Raw genomic sequence first — 24,365 nt, forward strand, 5'->3', positions numbered from 1 at the left:
TCAAACTTGGATTCATCCGTCCACAACACTTTTTTCATGTCTTCCTTTGTCCAATGTCTGTGTTCTTTTGCCCATCTTAATCTTTTTCTTTATTGGCCAGTCTCAGATATGGCTTTTTCTTTGCCACTCTGCCCTGAAGCCCAGAATCCTGCAGCCGCCTCTTCACTGTAGATGTTGACACTGGTGTTTTGCGGGTACTATTTAATGAAGATGCCAGTTGGGGACCTGTGAGGCGTCTGTTTCTCAAACTAGAGACTCTAATGTACTTATCTTCTTGCTCAGTTGTGCAACGCAGCCTCCCACTTCTTTTTCTACTCTGGTTAGAGCCTGTTTGTGCTGTCCTCTGAAGTGAGTAGTACACACCGTTGTAGGAAATCTTCTATTTCTTAGCAATGTCTAAGGACAAGAATAGACTGTCGAGTTTCAGATGAAAATTCTCTTTTTCTGGCCATTTTGAGCGTTTAATTGACCCCACAAATGTGATGCTCCAGAAACTCAATCTGCTCAAAGGAAGGTCAGTTTTGTAGCTTCTGTAACAACCTAAACTGTTTTCAGATGTGTGAACATGATTGCACAAGTGTTTTCTAATCATCAATTAGCCTTCTGAGCCAATGAACAAACTCATTGTACCATTAGAACACTGGAGTGATAGTTGCTGGAAATGGGCCTCTATACACCTATGTAGATATTGCACCAAAAACCAGACATTTGCAGCTAGAATAGTCATTTACCACATTAGCAATGTGTAGAGTGTATTTCTTCAAAGTCAAGACTAGTTTAAAGTTATCTTCATTGAAAAGTACAGTGCTTTTCCTTCAAAAATAAGGACATTTCAATGTGACCCCAAACTTTTGAACGGTAGTGTATATCTTATTATTAGAATTCATAATAATTATAGCAGTTGGTAGGATGAACAGTTGCAATAATAGTAACAACAAAGATAATGGAACTATGACTAGGAAAAATAATAGTTGTAGCAGTTTAGGTCGTAGCAGGGTATTGTGGGGCATATTAGGCAGAGCAGTGCATAGGGGGTTACCCTCTACTGTCTTCAAAGTCAAAGTCAAAGTACTTTTATTGGTCTCCCTAAGGAGAAATTTGCATTGGACACTGAGCAACTTAGCTGCAAGAGTTACAGACACAACGACAAGCACAGGGTTAAAAAACAATTAAAAAAACAAATATACAATTAACATATGGGCTACTCGAGGGCCTGTGCAAATAGCAGATTTACAATTTCCTATACTAAATAAGATAAAAGCCATGTTTCAAAGACAAAACCAATTTCATTCATTCATCACAGTCACAGATATACCTTAAAAATATTCATAGTCATACTTTCATCTCTGCTCATTAATGAGCTTTACTGCGACAGGGACAAATGAGTGCTTATACCTGTTATATTTACACAAAGGAACCCTGTACCTCTTTCCTGAGTTCAACAGCTCAAACTGTGAAAACAAAACATGAGCGTTATCAGACAGAATGGTTTTAGCCTGCCTGATTGTTGCCTGTTCAAAAAGCTCCTGCGGGTTGAGAGGTGCAGGTGTTCCCATAATTTTACCTGCCGTTTTAACCAGATTAAAAATCTGAGTTTTAGATTTTACTGTCAAATTCCCAAACCAGCTGGTAATACCATACCGAAGAGTTGACTCTATTGTTGCTCTATAGAAGATTAACATGATATTTTTACAGACTCCAAACACTCTCAGTCTGCGCAAGAAGTGGAGACGCTGATGAGTTCTGGCACAGACATTTGTCACATGTGTGCACCAACTCAAGTCCTTGTCAATATACACTCCTAGATATTTAAAAGAGGTCACCTGCTTGATGTCATGACCATGGATGGATACAGGGCTCTGGTCTCCAGCTGATCTAGGATCTACCAGCATTTCCAAAGTTTTACTTGTATTAATATGAAGTTGGTGTGAATCACACCAGTTGACAAACTTGTCCACAGCAACCTGATGGACACTTGTATTGCTTTCTCTAGTAAGCAAACTGAGGAGGACAGTGTCATCGGAAAATTCGACTATATGTTGGTTTGGTTCAGAGCTAATGCAGTCATTTGTGTACAATGTAAACAAGAGGGGAGAACTGACACACCCTTGGGGGGCGCCAGTGCTGCACACTGTTAAATCAGACAGGACAGAGTTAAACTTCACCTGCTGTGGCCTGTTTGACAAGAAAGAGTGATACCACCTAATTAAAAAAGGATTTACATTTAACTGAACTAGTTTCCTCAGCATGATATCTGGTTGAATTGAGTTAAAAGCAGAACTAAAATCAACAAAAAGCAATGTGGCATATGCAACAGGACTTTCAAGGTGCTTCAGAGTAAGGTGCATTATTGTTGATATGGCATCACTTGTACTACAATTTTTTGTGTACGCAAATTGGTATCTATCTAACATGTGATCCACATCAGTATGGAGTTTCTCTATCAGAAGCCTTTCCATTGATTTAAAAACATTAGAGGTAATGGCCACCGGCCGATAATCATTATTCTCCTGGGGACAGACCTTTTTGGGTACTGGAATAATAATAGATTTTTTCCACAGATTTGGTATTGTAAACGTATCTATAGAGAGTTGGAATAGTTTATGCCAGGCTGGTGACGGTTCTTCTGCAAAAGTTTTTAAAAGAAAAGCAGACAGGTTATCAGGGCCTGTAGCTTTGGTTGTTTGTATTGTTTTAAACACCTTAGTAACAGTGTGAGGTTCAATTATGATTCTGTCCAAGTTCACATCACAGATTACATTCTCTTACCCTGCCACCCAACCATGTAAAGTTTTTCAGATCCGCCACTGCGTTGTGGATATCTGATGTGACAATTGTTGATAGGAAGAATGTCAGTGTGTATATCTGAATTGTTGTTTTTGACTACAAAGACTTGAATTACGGACACTGCAATACATATCCAGTCTAGCTATTAAATGTTAAAATGGCTTGCCATATAGTCTTGCATTGTCAGACCTTCCTCCACAGCGCTGCGGAGGAGGGTCTGGCTAGTCTGCACAACATTTCGGGATGGGAGAAAAACGTGCTCTGGTTTATATGTGTATATTTAAACCAATGACAATCATCTTGGGCGGCTCTAAGCACGGGACAGAGCCACAGTGCCACTGAAAAAAAGCCATCAAAGGAACTTTGATGGAACGTGTACATTCAAAGGTTGTTTTAGTCGTGCAACAGAAAGCTCTGGTTGGACAGATAGTCTAGCTATCCGTCTGGATTTACCCTGCAGATATCTGAGGAGGTTTTAACCATAGTCCTCAGAAATCCACCAGAGTTTAAAATTGCAACACAAAAAAGGGAAGGTAACGGACGTCGTGGATATTGAATAGCGTGCAGTGTTCGTAACACAAGTACATTACAGGTCTAAATCCTCTATTCCATAAGTTGGTTAAAAGCATTAAAGACCATCCGCTAACAGTCACATTAGCCTTTATAGCTAACTAACATTACTGGGGAGATATTGAAGAAACTAAGTAGCTTTGTAGCTTAGCTTTGTTTATCTTAACTTAAAAGCATAGACTCTTACAAAGCCAATTGCTAGTTTATTTAATTACAGGAGTATCTTTAATAGAGCGGTTTATTGATTCATAGATGTCATACTGTTTAATTTTACATTTCTGCAGTGAGATTTAAAGCCTTCTATTAATGAACTATCTATATATGTGGTGTTGACATATTTGCTAAAGATACAGCTGAAATGGTCACAGAGACACTTGATTTCAGTTTTTTTCATGCCTATCATCAGGAGATAATTCAATTCAATTCAATTCAATTTTATTTATAGTATCAAATCATAACATCAGTTATCTCGAGACACTTTACAGATAGAGTAGGTCTAGACCACACTCTAACACACCCAACAATTCCAGTAATTCCCCCAAGATCAAGCATTAGTGCGACAGTGGCGAGGAAAATATGGGCTGAGGGCTTTGGTACTAGGGAGACACTGCAAGTAGCCTATGGACAGCAAAAATCCTATTATTAACAGCTGCTTGACCCAATGGAAGCAACATTTATATATTTCACTCAGATTGTGCTAGATTCTGTCAACAAGAGGATCGATAGCCTTGCCAGAGATGTCCAAGATCTAAAGACCAGTCTGTAATTCTCACAAAAGGAGACTGACAACAAGAAACTCACAAAGAAAAAGCTCAATTCCTCAAAAAGGGAAGTGCAAAATCTTGTTTCATCTTACAAACAAACCCTTCCTCCCACAAACTGATATCAAATGTTACAATATAACAAAATCCAATCTTATAATTTAAAAAGAACTAACATAAAAACTGTAAGTAAAGCAATTCCATTGAAGTGTAGAATGGTAACAGTATTCACACTGATAAACAGCATACTTTCTGTACTGTGTTGCTGTCCGTGGTGCTGAATGTTTTTAAAGTCAGCCGTGGTGAGTGGCAGAACATAGCTGAGGACAGGAAACCCTAACTCTACATGGTGTTTGTTACTGCAAATTGCCATTGCCAACGTTTTTGCCTTTATTTGCTTGGATAGCTGAAGACAGGAAAGGAGTGAGAAGGAGGGACGACATGCAGCTAAGGAGTCAAACCTGTGCCATCCCATTACCTGCTTTTTAATTAATTGTGGGTGCTAATACTGTTTTCCCACCACAGTACAGAGCCTCTTATCGGCCAAAAGTGTCAATTGAAAAACGGTCTGTGCAGCTGGGGCGCTGTCTGTGGTGCTGAAGCAGAGAACGACGTGATATTTACCAAAATAAAAGATGTGTTATAAAGTGTTATAAACTCATTGGGTGAAAACAGCATGAGACGACAAGTGGTCAAATAGAAATGTTATAAATAAATAAATAAATAAATAAATGGTGGGTCGGAATGTTTCAGTCATAACATTCAAGTCAGTTCAGATGTATTAACACAATCATATTTACAGTGTAAGTGGGCTCTAAACATTCATCGTCAACAAAAAAACAAGAGTTGCCAGGCAAATACTTGTACACATCACCTGCCAATGTGCATTAACATTCGACATTTTAGGCACGACACTCTCATAGCGAGCCACAGGTCTATTTCTCCACAGTGTTTTTGCACGGCGGGACATCACGGAGAAACAAGTGATCCTCCTTAACCACACGCGAGCTAATCGGAGTGCTTCCGTTTGATTCAGCCAATCAGTGCGAGGAGCGCTGCAGCTTATAAACCCATCTGCTGCCGAGCCTTTTTCGTTCATTGTCCCCGCTGTCCTATGAATCATTGACCAAGCTGCATCCTTTGATCTACCGCAACCGTGAAGATGGCGGCCCGGGTAAGATATAAACTATGTGTATATATATATATATATAGCGTATGTCTTATTAAGATAGTAACACATTTTGCATTATTCTCGTGTTTCTGTGTGGAAAATTAAGGGGAAACATAGATTAAAATGTCGCGCTAGCGTTGTTTCTCGTCAAATTGTAAGCACACTTGGAACCTTTTTAGCGTTTGAATGTCACCGTCAGAGCAGAATATGGTGTTTATTCTACATTATGTCGAAGCCGCACAACCCTGACGTGTGCCAGGGGGAAACATTTCCGCCAGAATTGCATCATTAGCTTCAGTGTCAGTCTACACCCCCCTTCCATCCTGCTAACTGCTGCCTTCTCTAGGGGTTCTTCTGGTTTAATCCTGGGCTTTACTTGCCCTTGAACTGACGCGGCTGCGTAAAAAAAGGCCACTGAAAATCGTTTTCGAGCTACGCATGTTAAATAACAAAGTGGCCGTTTTGTGTGAGTGCTCACAGCAGCTCGGCACATCGTGTACAATTAGCATGAATTTCATGATATTGGTCAAAAGACTGAGGTTCAGCGTTGCTGCTTAGCTTGAGCCTCTGCTATGTGTTTTCGTTGGTAAACTGCTGTTTGCGGTGTGGAGCAGCAGAGCAGTGTGTAGCTGACTGCTGGATTGTGTGCTTGTGTGTATTTCAATGGATGAGCAGAACCAACCTGTCGACGTACAGGAAGGATGATGTCAGGTAAACCAGTGTCAACCTGCCCTGTTGTCTATCATCACTCTCATCACAGTCTCTTTACTGCTGAGGGACGCAGGAGTAGTTCTATTTAACAGGCAAGGAAGAGCTGCATCTTAAAAAAAAGTAGCACCCACTGATTAAAAATGCAGCAAAAATGTAATGACTAGGTAGGGCAAGCAAACCACTGCGTTTGCTGCATCATGGCATTTATATTCCTGGTGGACGCAGATTTCCGGTTAGGGATGTAATCATGTGATATTCAACTCATGATTCGATGCGATTCAGGATTTTAAGTTTAAGATGCGATTTCCTCACGATTTATTTTGAATGAGCTGCATACAAATGACTGAAACATATTCCTTTATTTATATTAACTGTGCAAATAACAGATTTGTCCTATCCTTTGGGTACCCGTGTTACAGAAAGAATAATTTCATTCTTAAGATGTTGTGTTGTGGCTTCAAATCTAGGGCTGGGCATTTTGGTCCATCTCTTGTGTATCCAGTGGCGGCGCAAGAGATTTCTTTTTGCTGGTGTTATGGTGCTGCTTGACGTTTCTGTAAGGGTGCTCTGAAATTTAGAGTTTCCCTTGACACACGCAGCTTACACACGCGCGCAGATACGCTCCCACCTACACAGCGCTTTACTAAGCATGCGAACGAGAGAGAGAGAGAGAGAGAGAGAGAGAGAGAGAGAGAGAGAGAGAGAGAGAGAGACCAAGAGACCGAGAGACCGAGAGAGAGAGAGAGAGTTTTTCATGTTATTCATGCACTAAAGTTGCCGAAACAACAGCACAGCATATTTCAAATACCATCCAACAAGCTGGGTTTACACAATCACTACTGCAGCTTTCATACAGCAGCTTATATTTGCAGAGGCCAAATAATTACACACAGCCACACACACAATAACATACACACATGCATCCTCACACAGTATGGTAACAAAAATGTAACGTTTTTCATATCTGTAGTGACTATATATCTAAATAAGCCACTGAACCTGTTTCAAATATATTTTCAGTGCTATATATAAACCAATGTCCTGTGCGCTGTATTTGGATTTGGTGAACCATTTATTAATTTCTGTAAAACACATTTTCACTGTAATGTTATGCTACGAGACAGAGATGAGAGTGAACTTCTTGCATAGACCCTTATTGGATGAATCCTCACCCACTGTGGCCTCGCTGTGCGATCCCCTGGTCTGATGCCATTTACAGCAGTGTAACGTTAGGCATCCTCAGCAGCAATCACGGCCGGGTCAGGTCATCTCAGGTCAGGTCAGGCGATCTTCCTCCGGACACTTTTCTTTGTCCTGATTGTTGACAGATTCAATATATCTCTCAGTCTCTTTTACAGTTTTTTGATGAAGTCTCTACACATTGACGTTTAGGTAGTAATAAAACGACCCATTACTAACGTTATACTCACTTCGCTAATCCTGACGGCTCTAAATATTGCACTCTTCTTCTGTATAAATACTACTGCGGAAATAAGGTCAACAGTTTAATGTGTGGCGAATAGTCTCACGTTTTTGTTCTGAAATAATCGGTTTGTTTTTTTAAAGTATTTATTCGGTTTAAAATATAAATTAACACATTAATGAAAATATATTTTTTTACACCACAGCAATTTCTTGGAGGTGCTGAGGTGGTGCTATGGGAATCCTAGGGGTAGCTAGAGCAACCCCAAGCCCCTCCCTGACGCCGCCTGTATGTGTGTCTCTCATTTTGTCTTGCATGCATTATTTGAGTAAAAAAATAAATAATTCGTGGTTAGAACACAAGACATCATAGTGCAGGCATCATGAAGAGTCATGATGCATGATGCAAGTTGCTAGTAGCTGTAGCATTACACAGCAATATTGACTAGGGCTGCACGATTACGGTCAAAATGATAATCATGATTATTTTTATCAAAATTTTGATCACGATTATTCTCACGATTATTTGTTCATTTTACCCAAAACTAATTTTATTGTCACACAGGCTATTTTTAACTGCGAGAGTGAGTGTGATGGACGCTACTCACCGAGAGACGGCTGACTCATTATGAACGGGTCCAGCACGGGTCGAATGGCAGATACACACGTTGTATGAAAATGTCTGTATCGTCACTGCGCTGCATTTTTATGAACTATGATTTTCTGGCCATAGGTCACATCTCTGGCCCAGGTCCATCAGGCTCCGTCTCACACGCTAGTACTCTACCAACTGAAGTTAGTTGCATTCAATAACCTCTTCTGTGTTCTTCACCGTGGCGGCCGCGATAGCAGAGTTACCCGCGGAAACAATGGTACAAATACAGGTTTGCCCTCTCATTTTTAACAATATACAGCTGTGTTAAAAAATTAAAAAAATTAAAACTGAAGACAAATGTCAGATGTGTGGCCGGGCGCGGAGAGTTGAAATATACAACACAGACACGGCTTTACAGAAGAAATGGGTCATGTAACGCAAAAATAAACCGTTTACATATAACAACACTGCAGCGGATGGGAGGACATTAGCACCGGTGCGTCCTAGAGGAGCTAACAGCTAACAGACGCTACTAGCACCGACTAGCACTGGTCACTGCTGTTGTCTGAAAAATAACAGACGGGATAAAATGTTGCCTTCACTGGTAAACTGGTAAACCTTGAGACCGACGTATAACCGACTGCTATCTGTTGAGTTTTCCTCCCATTACTCTGTCCTCTGTGACCATCTAGAAACTAAGCTGCGCGGTGCAGGAACAACTGATTTGCTCATGATCAGACAGTAGTAGCGGTAGATGGGCTATGCAAAAAAAAAACGGAGCGTTCTATGGAATGAGGGTTTAAAAACAATAATTGCTCAATTTTGGCTTATCATATACTTTAGCTAACCACAAAGCTAGCTAATGCCATTAGCAGTGGAATACCGCTTGAAAACCACAACAAACTTATTCTGCCTAAATAAACTAATAACTACTTTATAACTAGCATATTTTCATTTACAGTCCCTCCATTGTAAAACATAAGTTAGGCATGCGAGGAGCAAACAATTAGACGTAGAGAAAAAGTATCAAAAAGCTTGTGCATACAAGTTTTTCTTTTACAAGTGTGTGTGAAATTTAATGATGCAAGCGTGCATTGGTTACTGTCGTTCAACTGCTGCATTAACATGTCACATAATGGATTTAATGCATCACTAAGTAGTAGATTTTAGAAGGCAGTCAGCAAATGATGACTGAAAATGGTTTGTTGTAGCTTGATGGATATAAGAGAGATTAATATATGAGTGCAGGTATAGGAATAAGCAGGAAGTTGACATTGTAATTATAAGGTAGCTTATAACACAATAGGAACTAACTATTTCTCACAGAAAAAAATTAGGAGTCTTTTTGTCTTTAATTTTAACCCTGGGGGCCCTGAGGCCATTTTTACAGTTTAATTTCCGTCTGGATTTATTTTATAAAAAAGCTTGTAAAACATCAACCCTGTTGTCTACAGTCAAGATATGAACATCATTTTTTTTTTAGGACAAACTGGGTTATTAGAATATTTGGGTTGCAGTGAGGTCACTTGGTTGTAGGGCCTTAAAGATAAATAAATTAATAAATAAATAAATGAATCTTCCAGATATGTATTGATATCACAGACATATAAGTAAAACCTCAGCCATTTTCCATTCTAAAACACTTCTCATATGTCCTGGGAGTCACACTGAAGAAATAGTCAGTATAACTTATACAGTTGACAAAATACATGCATTTTTTCCAAAAAAGTCAAGACGTTTTGCTCTCATGACATTTACTTATGCCAATAATAACATAACAATGTCATATTTATTTATATTACACCCACAGCAATGTTATACAAGCAAATATGTGTCTAAATAGTGCACCATTTTGCCTTCCATAGAGTATATAGGCATTTTTGTCCCATCTGGCCTTCCATACAAGAGGGGTGCCTTTATCTCCCATATATGGGCATGTACTTCCTGAAACAATAGACGGGAGAGACAGGGCAGAGATGGAGGAGCGAGCCAGCGGCAGAAATGAGCCAAAACGCGATGAATTTTGGATATAAAGTGGATCAATCTTGGATATAACAGTATGGATTTAAAGCCCAAAGACGCTGAAGTTCCAGGCTGGATAGAAAATCCCCTGTAGAGGCTAGAAAGACAGGGAAAAGACCGCTGTAAACGCGAAAACGTCAGGATTCAAACGAAATCAAAAGTGAGTAAATCGCTTGTATGGTTCAAAAGTTATTAAACTATGAATCAGAGGTACTTTTTTACTCGTGGGCGAGTGTCTCGGGCTCAGAGGGTTTAGGTGTGTTTAGGGTCATTGTCCTGTTGAAAAAAAAAAGATGGTCCAACCAAAAGCAAACTGAATGGGATGGCTTGCCGCTGCAGGATGCTGTGGTAGCCATGCTGGTTCAGGATGCCTTCAATTTTGAATAAATCCCCAACATTGTCACCAGCAAAGCACCCCCACACCATCACACCTCCTCCTCCATGCTTCACGGTGTACTCAGATGAACTTATCCTCAGCAGCAGAGGTGACTCTTGGTCTTCCTTTCCAAGGTGATCATGTGAGCAAGTTTCGTTGTAGCGCTTGATGTTTTTTGTGACTGCACGTGGGGACACATCCAAAGTTTTCATAATTTTCCGGACTGACTGACTGATGGCCACTCGTTTCTCTTTACTTAGCTGATTGTTTTTTTCCATAATATGAATTCTAACAGTTGTCCAATAGGGCTGTCGGCGTGTATCAACCTGGCTGTGTCTCAAATCGCGCACTTCCGTTAGTGCACTTAGACAGTACACTTCGTGCACTACGTACTGTCTTGCATAGTGCGTACATTTCGAGTGTTGTCTCAAATTGCACACTGCCATGTGCACTTACCGGAAATGACGATCACATTTCATCCCTTCTTCTTCTGTACAATTGGGAATTTCCCAAAGGGAGAGTATTCCAGTCAATTGTTTTTTGTGAAAAATAATTCCTGCTTTGTTTTTGATATTTTAACAAAAATAAATGTGATTTTGTTTTTATTTGCTCCATGTCACGCCCGGATGACGATTGCAACGCCGCCCTCATCTCCCCTTCCCCCTATTAGCTAAAAACAGTACACACAACTGTATTGTAATATTCATTCTTTTTACTGCACTCTTAATTCATTAATTATACCTATTTTTTGTAGTCCACTCTTTTATGTATATGCTTATGTTTCTGCACTAAAAATAAGTAACATTAATATTCATTCATAACGTTACTGTTCATTTTAATGCTCAACGGTTTCATGAGGAAATCATTGTTGCCCATAAATAAGACTGTTGTTGTGAAGCATTACCCTTACAAGTTACCTAATAGACAAAACATCATTACATCTTTTATATAAGTTGTATTTTTGTTCTAAATGGTCTTCATACAATGACAATACAATAGTGAAAGCCAAATTCCGAATGTGTTCATTCATAGTTTTGATGCCTTCTGTGATAATCTACAATGTAAATAGTCATGAAAATAAAGGAAATGCTTTGTATATATATATATATATATATATATAGGCATATCGGCCTTAAAAATCAATTATCAGTCGGGCTCTAGCTGGTAGATTAAATTCCAGCAAGGGGATCATGCAGATCCTAAATGACAATTCTGTCACTTTATATGTGGATGTCCAATTAGAGTTGATGATAAATGTAGTTGAGGAAAGCAATTTATTCCTCAATGCGGAAGATATTGACAGAGAAAGCTGCAGTTTGCAACTTCAAAATCTGTTTTTCTTCCTGGATTCAGTTACATAGTGGCAAGGAAGAACTACAGGCTGTTCAGTTTAGTTTGGGCCCAGATAGCCAGCTATGGAACTTCCTTGTTCTCTTTGCTTGTACTGCAAACTAGCTACTAGGGATGATCCGAGTACCCGGCTGAAACGAGTATCCGGTACGGATAAAGCACTTTTGCCGAGTACAAGTATTATAAGAGTAATACGAGTCAATATCCGTGCTCGGATTGAATACAACTCCTCAACTGGCCGCGCAGCGTTCTGTGATAATCACAGTGCCCCCCCGCCTACAAACCAGCTCGGCTCTATCACACACACACAGAACACGGAGAAATGCGCTCCCTCAGCCTCTCTCTCTCTCTCTCTCTCTCTCTCTCTCTCTCTCTCTCTCTTTCCGTGGTCTGCGGGTCTGTTCCGTTAACGTTTAGGGTTTCTTCAGCTTCAGGTTTGTTTTTAACTTCGGTTTGTAGTACTTACATACTTAGTAACCAGTAGATTTCTGGTGAACGTGGGGTTTGTAGTACTTACATAGTGACCAGTAGATTTCTGGTGAACGTGGGTTTCAGACATGCTGCTTGGTTTAAATGCAACTCCCGTTGCGTCTCTGCCATCGGAGATTTTTTTTTTTTAACTGTCAGCTTTGATCTGAAGCTTGATGCTGTCATGTAAATAGTTTCTAATCAGCAATAAATATAACAATTTCTGATTTGCATGCTTAAAATAACATACCGGTTAAAGCCCCGCCCATTTCAAGACAACCCGACCCACTGCCGGGTAAAATCTGACCACTTCTGGGTTAGGCCCCGCCCAGTCCAAGTACGGATACGGATACAGATAATTCATGTGGTAAACAGATACAGATACAGATAATGCTGTACTCGCTCATCCCTACTAGCTACATTTCCAACTGCAAAAATGGCATCCCAAGCCAAGAGGGTAGGTAATGAGTAACTATTTTTGTCACATAGCACTATTGTAAGCGGTTTTGTTGGGTAAATTTAAGTTGGTTATTGTGAAATGTCAAATGATAGCAATGTTCTTACAGTCTTGGTTCACACTGGTGGTTTGGACTATGACGCCTCTCTTTTTTAGGTTGTTTTTACAACTTGGCTACATTATGCATTGACTGGCCTGCAGTAGCTTGCGTGCAATGCATCCTGGTACATGTAGGCGCTGCCGGTACAGTTCCACGAGAAAGTGAACTCAGCTTTCTTAGTCAATTGAGCACACACTGTGGAATTCATTGCTTTAATTGACTACATTTATCATCAACACTGTTTGGGCATTCATATAAAAGTTTTCATTCAGTGGTTTCACCCCTTCACTGTAAACTAGATACACCCATGCAGAAGTGACACCACTGTTGTACTCATAGAAATAAAATGGATAGAAAGACATTCCCTTTCAAGTCAACGCAGCAAAATGGTCAGAGCATTGGCCGTTTTGATGTGTACCGTTGCCCTACAACAGTGTAACTTAACGTATAAACTTCCATATAAACGAGTAATGATGCAGCACATAAAAAAATATATCAAGTAATTAAACTAATTGAAAATATGTACTGAAGTAAAAGTGGAAGTAGGAGAAAAAAACAATATTCCATTTGAGCATAGATACAGCCTTTTAGTACTTAAGTACAGTAGTGAAGTAGTTCAACTTTGTTACTAAACATCTATGATCAGAGCTGCAAAAATTGACTGTTGTACTGTAGCTGGCTAATTAAACTAACATTAGTTCTATGAGTGTACTGAAAACTGTGTTTCCAGCTGAAAGAAAAATTAGGCAATTGGTGCATTGGATGTAAAACAACATCAAGGATGTGTTTTCTTTATATCCACCATGTTAAACTCTGGATTCCTGTGTACACGGATTGAGGCGAGGCCACAGTACATTCCTCCTCTTGCTCAACCAGCATGAGTCAAAGTGTCCATTGACGTGATGTTCCCGTCCCCAGGCTGCTGACACACACACACACACACACACACACACACACACACACACACACACACACACACACCCTTCATCCACTCTTGCCCAGCAGACTATGAAGCGTTTCTGGGCATACTGCAGCTTGTCAGAGGGAGTCAGGGTGAAACAAACAGCTCCACAAGCTGACACCATGATGTCCTCAGCATCAGATTCAAAAGAAGGTATTTGGAAAAATGAAGGATTTAGGGGTTAATAAGATGTTGGTTGAGGGTTGACAAATCTCTATCATCTCACTGTTTAATATGCAAATTTTACCAATGGTTTTGGGAGAAAAACTGTTAATACATTAAATTAGCTCTCCCAATTTTCCTTTCAGAAGCAGTTTACTAGTAAACTGGTAAACCTTGAGACCGACGTATAACTAACTGCTATCTGTTGTATTTTCCTCACGTTACTCTGTCCTCTGTGACTGTCACTGCGCGGTCCAGGAAACAACTCTGACTGGCACATGATCAGACAGTGGTAGTGGACAGCCTTTTTCCGAAGATAGTATTTTCCGATTAAGACATGTGGGATATTCCGTTATTATTCCGGTTTTAGAGGCATTCTTTGGACATGTATACTGCGCATTTGGAATATGCATCTCAATCAGGGTTTAACTGTAGTTTACAACCTCTTGCCTGGTCAGGTTTGTGTGTTGCTATGGTTGTTGTACACAAATAAACCCGCCAACAGTTTGCTAAACTGTAGCGTTCTATGAACAGAATGACATATTTAAAATATATCTTGATTATGCAAATTTGATCGTGGGAATCCAAAATCGTGATCATGATTAAAATTCGATTAATTGTGCAGCCCTAATAAGGGCAAAAGTATGTGCATGTAAGCGTAGTCACTGATGCCAAAATAACAAACTTGGAAGTTTGCCTGTTTGTTCTGATGCTGATCTCAGGCTGGGCTGTTTCCAGCTGTCACTGACTGTTCACCAGTGTGGGAAGATGCAGAGATACAGTTAGGGCTGCACGATTATGTCCAAAATGATAATCACGATTATTTTGATCAAAATTTTGATCGCGATTATTTGTTGATTTTAACCAAAACAAATTTTATTGTCACATAGGCTATTTATAACTGGAGAGGGAGTGTGATGGACGCTACCCACAGAGAGACGGCCGATCATTATGAACGGGTCCAGCACGGGTCGAACGGCGGATAAACACGGCGTGTGTATGAAACGTCTGTATCTTCACTGCGCTGCATTTTTATGAACTATGATATTCTGGCCATGGGTCACATCTCTGGTCCAGGTCCCGGTCTCGGTACAGCAGCTGCGTCTCACACGCTGTTACTCTACCAACTGAAGTTAGTTACATTCAATAACTTCTTCTGTGTTCTTCGCCGTGGCGGCCGCGATAGCAGAGTTACCATGGAAACACTGGTACAAATACAGGTTTGCCCCTCGTATTTAACAATATACAGCTGTGTTAATAAAAAATTTAAACTGTAGACAAATATCAGAAGTGTGGACCGGCGGCCGCTGTGTGGCGGGGCGCGGAGAGTAAGAGGAGAGAGAGTAGGACGAGAGAGCGTAGAAAGATCCAACACAGGCACGGCTTTACAGACGAAATGGGTCATGTAACGCAAAATTAAACCATATCCATATAAACAGCATTGCAGCGGATGCGAGGACATTAGCACCGGTGCGTCCTAGAGGAGCTAACAGCTAACAGACGCTACTAGCTAACAGCTAACAGACTAGCACTGGTCACCGCTGTTGTCTGAAAAACAACAGATGGGACAAAGTGTTGCGTTTACTGGTAAACTGGTAAACCTTGAGACTGACGTATAACCGACTGCTATCTGTTGAGTTTTCCTCCCGTTACTCTGTCCTCTGGGACTGTCTACATCTAGAAACATAGCTGCGCGGTGCAGTAAACTACTCTGACTGTCTCATGATCAGACGGCTTTACGGAGCAGTAGACTGGCTTTGCAAAAAAACCGGAGCGTTCTATGAAATGACGCTTTATAAAAAATAATCGCTCGATCACGCAAATTTGATTGTGGGAAGTCAAAATCGTGATCGCGATTAAAATTCGATTAATTGTGCAGCCCTAGATACAGTGTACACTCAGCGTCTTGCTTGTCATTGTGGTTTGGATCAAAAACAGAGTTTACAATTAACTGATTTTACTTTTAGAGGATTAAATTATACTCGTTTTTTTCAGTTTCTCCACTCTAACAGATAGGGATGTAACAACAAAATCCAAAATCAATATAAATGTGTAAAGATTACAACTGTTTAAAATGAAAAAAATCGCAATGCAATTTTTAAATGACAGACATCACATGCTCTCAGTTTATTTATTTGAAGAGATTTGTTTTTATTTATTTATTTATTTTGGTTGGGGTTTTCTTTTACAAATCTAATTATTAATTTCTTTTTTTATTTTTATTTACGATGAAATCCAATTTCAGTGGTTGGTTGTTGCGCTAGTGGCACTTTTGATAAGAGGACACATCTCTTGTTTTACACAGTTTATATATATATATAAAATAATACTTTCAGTCATTTGTCTGCAGCTAACTTTGTTAAAAGAAATCCTAAAAAAAATGTATCGTGAACTCAAAATGCCCGTGAGTTGAGTGTATCGTTACATCCCTACTGACTTTGGCTGCACAATTATGGCCAAAATGATAATCACGATTATTTTGATCAATAATGTGATTACGATTATTCTCACAATTATTTGTTGATTTTAACCAAAACAAATTTTATTGTCACATAGGCTCAGAGAGACGGCTGACTCATTATGAACGGGTCCAGCACGGGTCGAACAGCGGATACACACGTCAGGTGTATGACAAGTCTGTATTGTTACTGCGCTGCATTTTTATGATCTATGATATTCTGGCCATGGGTCACATCTCTGGCCCAGGTCCAGCACCTCGGTCTCACACGCTGTTACTCTACCAACGGAAGTTAGCTGCATTCAAAAACTTCTTCTGTGTTCTTTGCCGTGGCGGCCGCGATAGCAGTTACCAACGGAAACACTGGTACAAATACAGGTTTGCCCCTCATATTTAACAATATACAGCTGTGTTAATAACAATTAAAACTGTAGACAAATGTCAGAAGTGTGGACCGGCGCTGTGTGGCAGGGCTGCGCGGAGAGTAAGAGGAGAGAGAGTAGAGGAGAGATCCAAACACAGGCACAGCTTTACAGAAGAAATGGGTCCTGTAACACAAAATTAAACCATATCCATATAACAACATTGCAGCGGATGCGAGGACATTATGTGCGTCCTAGAGGAAAAATGTTACTCCCGCCCTAGAGCCTGTGAGCTAACAGAAGCTAACTAGCACCGCCACCGACTAGCTAGCACTGCTCACTGCTGTTGTCTGAATAACGCAGACGGAACAAAATGTTGCGTTTACTGGTAAACTGGTAAACCTTGAGACCGACGTATAACCGACTGCTATCTGTTGAGTTTTCCTCCCGTTACTCTGTCCTCTGTGACTGTCTATATCTAGAAACTCAGCTGCGCAATGCAGGGAACAACTCGGACTGGCACATGAGCAGACAGGGGTTTACGGAGCAGTAGATGCGCTATGCAAAAAAAAACGGAGCATTCTATGAAATGACGCATTTAAAAATAATCGCTTGATCACGCAAATTTGATCGTGGGAAGTCAAAATTGTGATCGCGATTAAAATTCGATTAATTGTTCAGCCCTACTACTGACAGATGGTTCTAGTATAAATTGAAATTCTGTCATGGCTGTAAACATTTATTAGTTTTACAACAGGAAAAAGCAAACCTGATTGATCTGATTTTTTCAAAATCAATACACAGAGCCTGAGTGCTTTTGATCAAAATTAATTGAAAAATCATCCTTAAAATTAAATTAAGCTAACCATAGCTCCAGTAATTGGTTAAAAACACTGTCTCTGTCTGAGGTTTCATAATAATGCTTCATTTACACGTAGTACCCACATTGCTACATTGGTACAAAGCTGGATGAAAATAGGCAATGTATCCCTTTACCTGTATTACCTAAAAATTAATTTTACTAAAACAGATTTTCACTTACTTCAATCAGCCTTCTTAAAGACTTGCTTGATAACAATGCCTTGAACTCTCATCTCCAAATGCAGCTTGTTAACCTCTAGCCAGTGTGTCAGAGAAGGAAAAAATAAAAGAAAGAAAAACGCCTATTTTTGTTATAGAACAAGTGAGGAGTTTGCAAAAAATGGCAGCTCTTCCATTGTGTGTCTCTCATTTCTCGTTTCCTCTTTAATCAGTCCCACCCAGGATTTTGCGATGTTGCAATTGTGCCAATTCAGATAAATTCAACCAATAACTGTGACTTTGGTGCGACTCGCAATTTTGACCAATCATTGCAACTTTTTCACAAATTTGACCAATAACCGGAGTTTCCCTTGACTTAAACCAATCCCAGCTGTCCCACGTGCCAGACTTTGTATCAGTATATGACTCTGAGGGCCAATGACCAAGCAAGAGTGAGAACGGGTTGACGTCACACACATTAATTTCCTTGTTTAACGAGACATGTGTGACTCAAACATCTCACATTTAATAATAAAATGTACAGCAAAAGAGTGTGCAGCAAACATTTTTGACCGGCTTGTCAACCTGTCTACATTTTAACATCAATGTACGCCTTAACGTTTTTCACTCTGATCTTGCTGAAACGGTTGCCGTTTTATTCTTGTTGGCTCTCTGCAGCGGGTGTGGCTGCTCAATTCCCCCGCGACTGACGCACGCGCACACACACAGACACACAGACACACACACACATACACACACACACACACACATGGTGGATGCAGGAAAAACCAGAGATGAGACGTACAAGATGAACTAAATTGAGGACAGCTACACTCATTATTGTAAGTGCAATGATAAGTTAAAGTCCAATAAGTACTTTATCAAACCGTATGAATGTGTGTCCCAGGCCGGTATAGGAAATTAACGAACAATGTAAACATCAACAAGCCATTGACAGACGTCCATTTTTGATTCATTATTATTTTATTGTTATTATTTTTTGTCTTAAACCACCAGCCATTATCTATTAACTATGCAAAAAAAACCGCAACTTTTTTTGCAGTTTTCTTCGTCACCCGCAACTTCATTTCACGTGTGTGGACACGTTGAGTAGGGAGGATTTTAACTGCTTCCATCCCATTCTGCACTGACAAACCCATTCCTCTCTATAAAGAAAAGCTTTAAACGTTTTTAACAATCCAAATTGATCAACTCACACCATCCTGGACCTGTAACATAGTTTACCTACGGCAACAGCAGGACCAATATTTTCTCTGCATCTTTCTGTCAGTCGTAGTAGGGCTGCTTGATTATGGAAAAAATAATAATCCTGATTATTTTGGTCAATATTGAAATCATTATTAATTTTACACGATTACTCATCTTTACTAATCTTTGGATATAATGGATAGTGTCCAGTGTATAATCTTTTAGTGTCCTTAATCTCACAGAAAGAGTCTTTGGATCAGAATAAAATCTGTTTTACTACTGGTCAGCTTTACAGATATCACACATAATGTTACACAGCTAAGGAAAATCATTTCCAGATACATAACACAGTATTGCATCACACGTCACATTTTCACTCATTATGACCACTACTAGCCAACTGTCATTACTAAATGTGCCAAAAGATGAACAATAATGTTGCCCTCAGTGGGTTTATTTCCAGCTACCTAAGGAAAAATCCAGCACATAGACAGTACCTTAGAATAACATTTCATGAAATAGGTGATTTAACATCCCTGCTCATTTTACGTACAGTTAAACAACAAAAATGATATGCTGAGGGAATATTACTATGTTTTTTCATGTTGGTTTTGAGCAGTAAGCCTAGGCACCCCCACTTAGCTGGAAAACGTTTTAAACAGTAAGGGAATACAGCGGGTCGGGGGAATACAACGTCTGCTACAGCGGGGAGGCAGAGGCAGAGGGACCGCAGGGTTAGCTAACGTTAACTGTTCCCAGACCACAGAGTTGGTTTTGCCTTTTTTGCTCACCAATTGCTGCTGTAGCTACCCTCCTTCTGCCATCTTTACTCGCGCTTAGTTATTAGCAGGGGATAGGCACATGACTTGCCTCCCTGACTGTATAGGCTGAGAGGCTTCGGGAGGGGCGGATTTGCATGTGCGGATGTGCACATTCAGGTCATTCAGAACACAAGACAAAATAAGAGTGTTCTTACAAAACAGAACATGCCTAAATAATCGTTTTTTTCTTGGTTATACTATTTTGGTGATTGTTGGGAGCCAAAATTGAAATCAAAGTAATTTCACAGCCCTAAGTCATACTCTCCCTTTGTTGTGCTAACTCTAACCCTCTTTTTTTCTCTTTTCCTTTTTACCTTTCACACAGCAAATGAAGTAGACAAATAGGTGTATCGATCATAAATATACAGCACTGCTAAAACTATCTCTTAAGTCCTAAAATATACCAGCTTGCTAAAAGAACACTAACAAATATGTAACAGTACAGGTTTTCATTAATCAGTCTTGCATATATAGCTACGAAAAGTAAAGCACTGTAATTTGTATGTATTCCATGTAATTTATGCTGTATGCACCACATTGACAGCCGCTGTATAAGAATGCTGTGGACCATATAGGGAGGAGGTTGGGGTGGATATCTGGGTTCAGATCAACGAAAGTTAACTTTATGGGATTGTTCCAGCGCCGACGGAAGTTCCGCTGGGTATCCCTCACCTTGCACTTTCTTTGTGTTTACATTAAACTCAAGTCGCATTGAGGAGCATCAACCTCTGTGCTACCAAGCATCCATAATGTAGAAACATATACAAATAGGTGTGGATACATTGTTGTAGGATAGCATAAGAACCGAGAATGACAATGTGTTGCAAACAGTAGTAGGTTCTTTTTGTGAGTGTGTGTTTGTGAGGAAAATCTGTATGTGTGTGTGAGAGGGTAGTGTGAGAGTAATGGTTAATCCCTGGCTGTCTCGACACTGGGCCTTCCTTTTTAAGCTCTGAGCTGTAACTATATTTAGAGAGTTAATGTGGCAGCCAACACAACACACCAGCAAATCCACGGATACAACCTCATCAGCTGACTATGGGTATTCACTCTTTTAGTTAAACCAACCAGATTTTGCCACAATTACTGTGTGCCAAACATATCATTGCTGTCAAACCTTTAAACCATTCTCCTTTCTGCTGATGCCAGTTGCCATTTTAGTGTGAAATGGATGCAGCCCTCCTCCAACCCATTCACCTCATCACATCCAGTGCCCAAGGTTCCTTCCATCAACAGAAGTCCTGCTCCACATCACATCCATCCAGCTCCTCAAGCATTTTCCTTTTTCCTTCACCACCACCAGTGTCTCGACTCCAACAGGGGATATTCCTGTGCTTTTCATGGCATCCAATGCCAAACTCTTCACATTTCTAAACCTCATCATGCAACATGTTTATACATTTATTTAACTCTTAAATGACGTCTCTTCTGACTGAAATATGGCTCCATAATGGTCCATGTAATCGTCATGCGTCTGCGTCATGTTAGCTCACCTGGTTGAGCGTGCGCCCCAGTAAAAAGGCTCAGTGCTTACTGCAGTGGCTGTGGCTTCTATTCCGTGGCTGATTGTCATTTCCCTCTCTCTGCCACTTTCCCAATTTTGGCTGTCCTATCCAATAAAGGCCAAAAACAACGTTGAAAAAAAGAATAAACACTGCCCTCTTTTCTGCTACACTACTTGTTGCTATATAGCATTTTTCTGTCCTGTAATGTTGATTTATATGCTTTGCAATGCGTATAATGGCATACAAATATTTGATTATATTTAAATCAAATAAGTTTGATGATGAAGAGCCCCTAAATAACACACTTAAAAATTAATCTGGCAGGGCAGCACCATCACAGCACTGTGTGTCCTGAAACTTTGATTTTGATTTAATACCGTCTTCAACGGAAGACTGCCTTATTGTGTTTTGTTTCAATGGGTTGACTCCTAAAGGCAGCGTAGTAAATCCATAATGTGCCGATATTGAACGTATGTCTGTGCCAAGCAGGAACTACTCAAGGGTTTCAAAGTTGATTTCGGTCACAAGGTTTACCAAAAAACGCAACATTATGTCCCGTCTGTGTTGTTTTTCAGGCAACAGCAGTGACTAGTGCTAGTTTGTGTCTGGTAGCTCACAGGGCTCTAGGGTGCGAGTAACATTTTTCCTAGGTCGCACCGGTACACCTAACGTCCTCGCATCCGCTGTCTTTCCACAAACGAAGCAATGTTGTTTATATCGTTGACCTATTTCTTCTGTAAAGCCGTGCCTGTGTTTTTATCTCTCCTCTTACTCTCCCTCATTGATATAAAAGGGATGGATATAATATTACTAACGCATCTCAGTGTAATGCAGCATAACTTAACAGCTGTTGAATCAACACCTCTCTGTTGACAAAAGCTGATGAAGGTTAGATTTATTGCAGGACCATTGTATTGGACTGCAATAGTTTTAGGTGTACGTAAGTGGAAACTGAGTATATTTTATTTTTTGGAAAATGAAAAAATAATTTTAATAACTAAATTTGCTTTAGCAAGTGGATTACACTAAAACTCCACAACGCACAGTTCACACACAATCAACATTTGTGGAGCCATAAATTACCCATACGATCGGCTTCTGCACTGTGAGGCCCATAGAGCAGGCGCACTAGAGACCTTCGCCAGCTGAGCTGGCTACTTAGGTTTAGCATAGGGATTTAACGGTATGAAAATTTGACCTCACGGTTCTATTGATAAAAATTTTCATGGTTTTTGGTATTATCACGTGTGTTCAATGCCTTTAGCAGCAACTTTTTTCCAGCACGTTCTGCAGACAGGATAACTATCTTTAATCAACTGTCTTTCGGCATTCTTGTAATAACCAAAATATGCCCATTCTTCAGACTTAGTCTTGTTATAGGGCTGATAAATGTCCTGAGTGCTGTTATCGCCTCCTTCCGCCATAATTCCAACTTCAACAAACGCATGTTGTACCGCAGTACACCTGCACCCCAACTTCAGGAGACTCGGATAAAGCTTGGAAGGATTAAACACACGGTTTCCACACTGTGTTAATCCAACGTAAATAAATGATATTTTAAATGACAACTGTAATTTTTTCAACAACATTGTTATCGTGGTTTACAGTTCACCTAGTTTAGCACTTCGCTAACTTGACAATGAATGTACTGTGCTGTTTCTAATGTTTTTAGCTTGTTTTTTAGCTTCTGGCTCAGTATGGCAGTTGTACCTTGATTCCATTTGTGGTGTTGAATTTTTCTGTATTTGTTGCTGTTATAGAATAATTTTGTTTATCATGGTACTTGATGTGATTTGATGGCTGATCAAATTTCCTAAGGTATTATAAAGTAATAGATAGTAAAGAAAGTTGAAGTTGAAAGTTAAGGATTAACTGATTTAATGGTGCAGCGCTTTCCAAGACTGGACCAAGACCAAATTGATCAAATTCTGTTAGTGAAACAAGTAATTTTGTAAATCAGTGAACAATTTTGTTCACTGATTTACAGACGTATTCTCCATGTAACTCTACGAGTATTTTTGGCTAGAAGGGATAGCGTTATGAGCGGGCAGTTGCAAATTACTTTGGCTGCTTTGTTTTTTTATTTGCTTTAAAGCCCAGCACACTTCCTGGGGGCCTATGGGAAATGGATAGACTGGCTCAAAGGTGCCAGACTTTGTCTTTTTGCTTGGTAAGAACCAGTTGCCAGGCAACCAGTGGAGACTTTAAAAAGCTACTGGTCCAGAGATATAACTTTTTAATTAGTGAGCTTGAGGTGCTGGCAGGCAGATTTACTTCCCTTTGGACAGAGCCAAGCTACCTCCTTTATGCTAAACTAACATGCCCAGGTTCCCGCTTTATCTGCATGTTTACTGTAAAGACTATTTCAACTCTATTGTAAAAAAGCAAATATGCGTTTTTTTTATAAAATGTCAAACTATTTCTATAACAGAGTATGAATCATGCTATGCTTTTATAAACTAGTTCATGAAATATATAAGCTGTTTTATATCATTTCAAGCCAATTACTACTATGTAATAACAATGCAAAGAGTTGTTACATACTAAACGTAAACTGAAATGTGGTTTTCATTCTTTTCTGCTCCTACAAGGATGCTTTCCTTGAAGGCGCTGTACCTCATGAGTTTAAAGAGCTGTAAGAGGTAGCTCAGAGCTTCCTTAAGGCAAGGGTAGACACAACTCCGCTCAGAAACTGGAGGAGGAAGTCAAACACGGAATTCATGCAGGGCGACTAATGTTAACATGATTACTTGTTAAAAACTTGTTTAAATGTCATTTCTTCTGAAACTGTTCTACTTCCTTTGATGTATTGTCTGTTTGAGCATGCCGGCTAATGCTGACTGATCCAGTCCTAACAATCCATACAATACAATGGTAGACAAAACCCAAATAAGGTATAAGGACTAGAACTGGTGTGATCACTGCCCTCCCATACTATGAGGTAATTCAATCCCAAATTGTAAATATTTAAATGTCCATCCTATCCATGATTGACTGATTTGTGAAATTAATGAAATGTCAAAGCAAATTACTATTAGGGCATATAACAGAAAAGGTTCCCATTTCCAGTATGATCA

The 24,365-nt window shown here is 39.8% G+C and overlaps 1 protein-coding gene across 3 annotated transcripts in view; it reads left to right on the top strand.

Annotated features, from left to right (window-relative positions):
- Nucleotides 1-5,043: 5,043 nt before the first annotated feature.
- The window catches only part of LOC116683397 (vesicle-fusing ATPase), a 61,699-nt gene continuing 42,377 nt past the window's right edge, over nucleotides 5,044-24,365 (top strand). For 2 of the 3 annotated variants that reach the window (XM_032509867.1, XM_032509868.1), the window contains exon 1: nucleotides 5,054-5,292. In XM_032509867.1, the coding sequence (XP_032365758.1) occupies nucleotides 5,281-5,292 (12 nt within the window). In that variant the 5' untranslated portion in view covers nucleotides 5,054-5,280. Of the gene's footprint in view, nucleotides 5,293-24,365 lie in introns of all 3 variants that reach the window. The other variant, XM_032509869.1, reaches the window with a different exon arrangement.

This window comes from Etheostoma spectabile, unplaced genomic scaffold (assembly GCF_008692095.1).
Source record: "Etheostoma spectabile isolate EspeVRDwgs_2016 unplaced genomic scaffold, UIUC_Espe_1.0 scaffold00018970, whole genome shotgun sequence".
Taxonomy (NCBI): domain Eukaryota; kingdom Metazoa; phylum Chordata; class Actinopteri; order Perciformes; family Percidae; genus Etheostoma; species Etheostoma spectabile.